This window comes from Papilio polytes, unplaced genomic scaffold (assembly GCF_000836215.1).
Source record: "Papilio polytes unplaced genomic scaffold, Ppol_1.0 DF821067.1, whole genome shotgun sequence".
In the NCBI taxonomy this organism is placed as follows: domain Eukaryota; kingdom Metazoa; phylum Arthropoda; class Insecta; order Lepidoptera; family Papilionidae; genus Papilio; species Papilio polytes.
In genome coordinates this window covers 1,575,907-1,585,014 of record NW_013528137.1, presented here as the reverse complement: position 1 = coordinate 1,585,014, position 9,108 = coordinate 1,575,907, and the positions used below count along the sequence as shown (strand labels likewise).

The following is a 9,108-nucleotide window of genomic DNA, read 5'->3' as shown; positions in this document are numbered from 1 at the left end:
CGTGGTTTTACACCGGGCGAGCCGGCCCATTCGTGCGAAGATGTTAAAGCGGGCTCTACCACTTTCAAATTTAAATGTAGTTATTTAATATTTCTATTAGTTGATATTGAAATTTTAATCGCTTAAACAATCTTGTTTCTTAGACAAGAACTTTTGTGTCCCTTTAAGTGTAATAAATGTTTATAATCAAATAGAAACTAGACTAGGGTTATTTTTATAACGATAATCGGTTATAAAATGTACGAGTATAAATTTGTGTTTCAAGCATTACATATTTAATGTTCAGAACAAATCAAGCTACGAAGGTCGGTACAGTCGCTACGAGGTCACACGAGCTACGCCAGCTCGGAGACTGCGGTGCGACGCTGCGTAGACCTTAGAAAACTACGAATGCCATCTTTTTTTGTAATGTAACTATTAATTTATTTTAAGTGGGGTAATTAATAATAGCACTCCTCTAATAGTTGTAAACGTTCTAATAGCATATGTCCCAAAATCTAAGAAGCACGCTCTTTAAATAATGTTTTGAAAAACCAGCTGATTAGTTCTCCTGTTACTACAGGGCGATTATAGTCAATTAAAATTATTTCTGTTTGAATAAACATAATTTACAGTCGTTATTATTTATTTTATTGCACATTTCTACTTTCACGTCCGTTGTCTATTAAATTAATTGCAATTCATGGCTTAATATTTTTGCTAGAACAACATAAATATGAATCATAATACAGAGCTAAAACCTAAGAGTCACAGTATTTTATTACGAGCGTATAATTATATAACGCGAAAATCGTTAGGTAAAGGACGAAGCAAGTTTGCGCAGTCAGTTGACAGTAACGATGTGGCGACTTGAAGTTTGAAGGTCGAAACGCTATGATTTTATCTTAAGGAGATTGATATCGAAGAGATACAAGGTGACATAGCCTGAGCATAGACTATAGTCTATCCACACAACCAAAAGTTCTTCTAGCTTTATGTACAAATTCTCACTTGTGTTCATATATGCATAATATACGGGCCTAGAGCCTAGTGTAGGAACCAGGCGATCGACCACAATTGTGTTAAAACAAATTTTGTAACTTTATAAGTAAATTTTTTAAATCTTTGAATCCTTTAAATATAGGGTAGTTACAAACGTTTTTAATATTATGATAATCCCAGTATAGTTATTACGTTGCACGAGTGCTTTAAAACAAGTTGTTCGATGGTTTTGCTCGAACTAAATACCTAGAACTAACTAAAACATTATTGTAATGTGCAACAAAGTTTATATTAAAACACTGCGTAATTCGTTGTAACCAGAGATATTTAAAAATATACAGACGTAGACCTTGTTTTGATATGTAATAAAATAGTTTACTAAAATATTTTCTTAATATAGTGTTACAATTAAAATATAAATATTTGAATATCATTTAATTATACAATTATTGGTAATTCATTTATATAATACAATTAATTATAGTGACATGTGGTTTTAAAACTATCAATAGATAGCGATCAAGATGGTCGTGTGAAAAATGTCTGAAGTGAAGTGTTAACTATGCCTTCTCTATATACTTTTTTAATATCTCTGGTTGTAACGGAATGTTAAGTTCAAGGATTTTATGTCCGTTTTGTTTTGTGTCTGAAATTATAGTGTTTGTAATAGACAGGTTAAAAAAAAAGTTAGTTAATGATATTATTGTGTTTATACAATATAGGCTTATATCTGAAAAGTAAGTATATTAAAGTTACAATAATCTCTTGATATTATAAAAGTAGCTTGAAATAAATTTATAAATATCTCACACTTAAAAAGCAAAGCTTAAGGTCATATTAGAGTGGTTTCAAGATCATTAGATTAATAGACGACCTCAGAGATGAAATAGAAACTCTAAACTTTAAAATATTCCAAAGGTTAGGTACTAAGTAATTTTCACTCACTCTCCAGTCTGTCCCCCTTAAGTGCCAATTTGCTCCTCTCACTGATGTAGATAAACTTCGAAAGGAAACTCGTATTAACTATATTACTACAGTTATCTAAGAGCATAGTTTACTTCCGTTTGTGTGATAATAAACTGTAAGTAAGAGAGGTAACGCATTCCCCTCTATAAAGAGGTTAGTCTTTGAACTCACAACATAGGAGACGAATGAAATCATGGAAAGATTCTTCTATAATATACGGAGTACCATATAAATGTTTTGGCGTACAAATATCTAACCTTCGTTGCGTGCCAAAAAGCGCAGCGTTTACATGTTTTGAATATTTATATTTTGATGTTGCAAGCTTAATGCAGTGGTTTCTTAAAAAATAACTCGCAATTAATATGAGTATGCTCAACGACACGAATCCAATGCGAATTATAAATGGAGTGGAAAAAGACATCTGCATTACTGAAATGTAATTTACTTAAATTAATGTAAAGTAATACACTTAAGTAGAAATATTAAATGAACTAATCATACTTCATACTAATATTATAAATGCGAAACTTTAGATGGATGGATGTTTGTTAGAGTTTGTAGCCTAAACGGCTGAACGGATTTCGATGAAATTTGTTGTAGATGTAGAGGATAGTCTGGAAGAATACATAGGCTATTCACTTTTATTTATTTTAATTCCACACGGATGGAGTCGCGGGCGAAAGCTAGTAATGCTATAAATAAAAAAGAAAGATACACATCTGAATTTTAAAAATTAATATAATAAACGTAGTATTTTATTTCGATTGTAATTTAGTTTAGAAGTCTTTAATCGTAAAATTGTTCAATTCTCAAAGAATTTGCTTAAACTAGCTTGAAAATTTCACTTTAGAAAGCTCGAATTTTGCATACTGAGCGAACTTTGGAGCATATTTAACGAAGCTCGTATGTGAGAAATCAATCAATGTCGATGTAGCAGCGAGTAGGTACAAGTGACGTGTGACCTTTGCCTTTACAACTTTGTTGATGTACAATATCATAAGACTAACTTACGCCCGCGACTACGTCCGTGTGAGATTTAAAAAAAACAAAAGTGAGTTGCTAATGTGTTCTTCCAGATTATCATCTACATCTATACCAAATTTCATTAAAATCCTTTCAGCTGTTTAGGCTACAAACTCTTACAAACATCTATCATCCATCCATCTATCTAAACATTCTCATTTATAATATAACTAAGATTATTTATATGAAATTTAATAAAATATACGTCTTTTCTACCATGCTAGACTAGTGCAGATTCTTAACTTCAAAAATCTATTTTTTTTTCGTAGTGCAGATTTTTCATAAACTTTTTTATTTGTTTAGAACTTTTAATAAAACCCACTTTAATCCAAAAGTAATTGTTATATGTTGGTTTTCGACATTAAAATATATTCCTGTGTTATTAGAACATCATATAAGATATTAATTAAAGAAAAATTCATTAAGCGAGTCTTGGAAAGTCGAACAAAAAGAATACGCGTTGACAAGGTCAAGCCATGATACATAATGCAGTAAAGAAGCTTCGCTAACTAGATATTAGGAATTTCACGATTGCATTCCCTATGCATCATTTTAAAAATACTACAAACTTGAAATTGAAAATATGCAAATTTTAAGACTTTTTAATTTAGGTTTCTTAATACGTTGAATACAGACTTTTTTGACCGAATTCCCAAAAGGAGGAGGTTTTCGATTCGTTTGTATTTAAATTGCTGTATTTATTATTTACTTCAGAAGGTCTGTCATCGATATATTTGTTAATTTTTTAAATTTTGAATCCTGTAATGAGATTGTAAAATAGATAACTAAAGTTCTTTCTTTAATGTTCTTCAACACGTGTACCTATTTCTTGATATTGTGCAAAAAGTGGAAAATTTGTAAAACCAGATGAGTTTCCGACGTAAAACTTGTGAAGGTTGTTCGATGTCGATCGATTTAGGTCAAACAAGTGGGTTGTTGTGGTCTGAGCTCTTTATAACTTTGATATAAAGTCTTAGCTGTCGAAAACTAAAAAGCCACTTAAGACTTTGTGCCTTACAATTTGTTTATTAAATCAGATATGATTGATTTATTTGAACAACATAAGTAATATAGAAAACACATTTCTCGATTATTATCCAGAGACAATAAACATGTTTTTTAAATGTTTTTTTTAAACTGACTTTAAACCAAAACCTTTACAAAGTGTACGTTGCATTACTTATTGTGGACTGGTTTGTTTGACTCTTTTACTAGCATCTTCATCACAGACCGGCTCTTTTCATTTAAACTTAATAATTTCCAATGCCACTACAATGTACATATATCATCTACGTAATTCTATGATACTTTAATACCAACTGATAAATACTATTGCTTCTTTCTAAAATATCCTCTTTTTCTCTTATCATCAGAGTACGACGAAACAGACTCCGTCCATAACAGTCGATGGCATCTCTACTTACCCGGGACTTGGGTTCGGTCCGATGGGGCCTGTGGTGCCATTGCCCGGGGACCCGCCCGGCACGCAGCTGCGGCAAAAACAAGAGACGACTACAGAGCTGCCAACCACAGCCAAACCGAAGAAGGAAAGAAGTATTGTGATAGCAGCGGTTGAATTCCATCGTGTTGAAACTCCATTTCTAATTGGGCTGTGGATCTTCTTCGCTAGCATTGCTAAGATTGGTGAGTTGATTAATTTGTAAGTGTCTTTTTTAAATAAGCGATTAACTGCATGAAGTTCTATGATAGAACGTGTATAGGAGACTCTTCTATGCTATTGAAAATTACTATTTAACTGAGTAACTATAGTGTAAAAATGATCATTCATTTTACAGAATAGTTCAAGGTTTTACTTATGTTGTATTTCATAGAAAATTAGGGAATTTTGTGAATCACAATTATTAGTATTTTCTAATAAATCATGTCAAAGTAATAAATAAAAGTTTCTCAATATAAATGACGTATAAAATTGAGGTTGAAGGTGAGAGATACAACGGGTTACGTAACTTGACACTAACAAATTGTTTGAAGAAAATCTTTGCGTTGTTATTTATTAATTTTTCAAAGCGACAATAAAATCTTTATAAAATTTTGTAAGATTCAGATCATAACACTTTTAAAGGGTAAACTGAAAATTTTAAAGTTAAAATTTTTTAAGAGACTCTTCGACAAGAAAATTGTCTTTGCTTACTTCTCTTTTAACCTCATATTTTTATTTATTCTACGTAATAAAAAAGTCAATTTGTGTATACTGGCTACCTTACAAAATTTATTCAGTCCCAATAAGATTTCCACCGTTGCCCTGCGACCGTTTCATATCACTGGGGAGACGTGAAAACTGTTTATTTTTCTTATTCTCAACCTTTTGTCCTTTTAGTTCGTAGGCATGCTATATGTAAATGACTTACGGAAACATTGTCCCCAAAAAACATTTACCCTGGAGTTTCATTAGAACATATTATTTCGTACCTCTTTCACATTCTCTGAAAACAATTTATAAAAGAATATTCACTTGGATAAATACTTAGACAATGAAAAGCTGCGGTTACAGATCACATGGATTTATTAGATTTCTTCTGTTTATGAGATAAAATACAACAATAGCTTAATTTATCCTCTAAATTGGCGAAATATTTAGGTAAAAGTACTCAGAAAACGCTATATTTTCTAAATTGGATACGTAGTTTCTATTGTCTGAATCGAGCAGGTAAAAGGAGCGGCCGGTTTGCGACCATAATGACCTAGATTGTTACGATGTCCCTACATCATTTATGACAAATAATAGGATGCCATTTATAACGCCCGGGCTTAATCTAGGGCGAACGCGCCATTCGTTTAACTCGGACAAACTGTTAATTAAAAAATCTGTGTTCAGCAATCACAGTTGATTTGCTTAACTATTACTAACAGTTTTCTTTTTTTGGTGAACGAAACGTCGTTGCAACAGTTTTTTGTCCTCCACATAACTCTATCATACGTCATCTCAGTCATCACTCCCTTTTTGACGCGATCCATCCCTTTCTAGGTCTACCTCTATCTATGTACCCTTCTGTGTTGTATACTTCTAATACAACAGATTTTACACTTATAAAATATACTGTCTAGGAATCTAGCGGTATTCGGGGTGAATCAATGAAAATCAATGAAAGCCTTTACCTGTGTCTATACAAAATCTCTATGCTACTTAATTGGATATTTACAAGGACCAAGGGTTTTTCAGTAAATGGCACACCGTAGATTTCCACAAGTGTACATACAGTTATAAAATGAAATTTAATACCATGTTACTGTTTATTCAAGTAAAGAACATATAAATCACAATACTATTTCATAACATGTTGATGTGTCAACTTTCTAATAGGACAACAACCGGTTTGATTGATTTTTGATCTTCTGCGTCGCCTCACACAGAACATTTTCTTGTACTTCTGCTTGAGAAAGCTTGTACGGGACATTACACGTGCGGGTGACGCATATGTTTCGCAAAAAGGACCATCCGTGTTCCGCTCTTCTAGTAAACAATTAGCTAAAATAGGCTCCGTACGAGTACTGTATGCTATAAACTGAGCAGTTGTCGCTTGAGGTATAAACCCACTGGGTATTTCTCTTCTATGATTCAAATCATTGTTTTGTCCATTAGATGTTGTGTGGGAGGTTTCGTCGATTGAACTGAGGTCGGTCGACCCAACTTCCACTTCTGGTGACAAGCAGGCCACTTTCTCGTCACTTTGCAACGAATCGTTTGTCATTTGACTGCTCTCATTATCGCCCGTCGTCGATGATTTTGAATCTCTCGAATTGTAGCATTTATTTTTGTCTTTTCTATATTTGTTACGAAATTGACAACCAACATCTCTGATGTAAATAACCCCTTCGCTATTATCTTCTTTAAAATCATTTTGTGTATTATCATTACTTGTAGCACAATCGTATTGACACGATTGATTTAACTTTGGACAAGGTGCAGTCGTCGGCTTTAATAATTCGTATGGAGAAAATGATTTCGGAGACATTTTTGGTTGCACAAAGAATGTAGGTGCGGTCGGGTATGCGAAATCGCAAGGTTGATATACTAAAGTACTACCAGTACTTTGCTCATTAACTGGTATGTATTTAAATTGCCCGATTTGACTCTCACCGTTATCTGTATCGTTCACGCTTACAGTGAACTGCTCAAGGGTTGCCTTTGATATCGGTGCACACAGAGGTAAGTTCATACATCGAGGTCTGTGTGGACATTCCGGAAAATATTGACAATTGTTCTTCAAAACTTTAAGTCTCTGACAAGAGGGTACCATGGTGCAAGGCGGATGATGTCTACATGCTTTTGTAACACGCAATACTCGAGGGCTTCTTAAACCCGAATTTCGCGCTCCTTTTGATGTAACGGGCGACTGAACTGAGTGCAACATTTGGCACATTGGAATCATATCGCACTGTGGCTCGTGACCACAGCCCGCATTGTTATTTTTGTCACTAACGTTGTAAGGCACGTATCTATAATTTAGGGTTTTACTTAGTTCAATACTATTGTATCGTCCGGAAGTGTTTTTAGAATCAATGGTCTTGTCTTCATCTGCGGTAGCGACTAGAACTTGTTTATTGCAATTGGGGCAAGTGATTTGACAATGCTTCTTAATGCGTCGCATTATATTTTTAGTTAGGTATTTTGAGTTGAAAGAATCTTCAGTAGTGGACTTCTCTGTAATAGTACCACCACTTTTCTCTGGAGGACTTTCAGCACTGTCGTGTTTAAGAACTTTCAATTTTGCGATTTTATGTTGTTGGGCAAGTATTGAAACATCGCTTATTTGGTCTTTTGCTGTTTTCATACTGTTATTGAGATTTTCTATCGATCTTTTGTTACAGTAAAAATATTCTTGATGGGCATGTTTTTTAGATCCACACGCGTGATCTTTATTCTTTTTTCTTCTTTTATCTATCACGGGGCTACAACTACCCACGTGATATTTTATGTGCTTCCACTTTTGGTCGGTTGTATTTTTGTCTCTTTTATGTTTTGTTTTACGATCGCAGTTCTTCGTATTAAAATTCGAAGATATCTCCGAATCATGAGGAAATAATTTTCTAATTTCATGAGTATAAACAGGAATGGGTTTGTCATTGTTAGATACGGATCCAATGGAATGTGTACGTGCAGGGTACACTTTGTAGTTGGTTTTTAAGTCAACTTTAGGACTGTGTTTGTGATATTTCGTATTCAAAACTTTTTTATTTGTCAAAGTTATATCTGAAATACAGTTCAATGACTTTCTTTTTGCAATCGTATCCAAATCATAGAATATAGTGCTCGCTGAATCTACTAAAGTTTTATCTCCTTTGTTTTTATGGCCCTTCTTTTCATACTTGTCACTTGTCTTAAATGGTAAATTGCCTATTTGATACAAATAATTTTCAATTGATTTTAATTTATTTGAATATTTATCTGGGGACTTATAGCTGTCGTAAATACTCGTATAAGATTTTGTACGGTTTGAATTCTTTTTATCCATACCGCGCCAATTTCGAGTCGTTCGATGAACATCAATTTACAACTGACAACTCACCGAGATTTAATTTATAAAAGGATTATTCCAGCAATATAGAACGACTCCCCAAATGATCTTGGCTTTGAGATGAAGTAATAAAATTATATCTTACATTTTTTGGTCATTTTACAATTTTTATTATTTTTATATGACAATATATGTCATTCTGGCATTCATAACTATTTTGTCAGGAATATGTCAATATTTTTTTTTCTGCGATTTTTGTCAGTGGCCATAATTGTGATATTTTTTGCAGGATTCCACATGGCTCCTAAGTTATCGAAGATGTTTCCTGAATCGTGCCTGCTGATATTTGTGGGAGTCCTGATAGGCGCCTTATTGCTAAGCACACACAGTGTTCACGTGCAGCCATTGACGCCTGATACCTTTTTCCTGTATATGCTGCCACCTATTATACTGGATGCTGGCTACTTCATGCCGAATAGACTATTCTTTGACCATTTAGGAACGATATTACTGTTTGCTGTAGTTGGAACTGTCTTCAATACACTAACTATAGGTATGTTAAATTTAGATATTCAAAAGTTGAAGAGTTATACTGTTTTTATTAATTAAATATTGATTTTCACAGGTGCATCTTTATGGGCGTGCGGCCAAACTGGAATGT

At 33.4% G+C, this 9,108-nt stretch overlaps 1 protein-coding gene across 1 annotated transcript in view; it reads left to right on the top strand.

Annotated features, from left to right (window-relative positions):
* LOC106109660 (sodium/hydrogen exchanger 3) overlaps window positions 1-9,108 on the top strand; it is an 18,006-nt gene that overhangs the window by 1,335 nt on the left and 7,563 nt on the right. Inside the window, exons 2-4 of the mRNA XM_013291244.1 lie at window positions 4,344-4,614; window positions 8,737-9,000; window positions 9,073-9,106. Of these exons, the coding sequence (XP_013146698.1) occupies window positions 4,344-4,614; window positions 8,737-9,000; window positions 9,073-9,106 (569 nt within the window). The remainder of the gene's footprint in view (window positions 1-4,343; window positions 4,615-8,736; window positions 9,001-9,072; window positions 9,107-9,108) is intronic.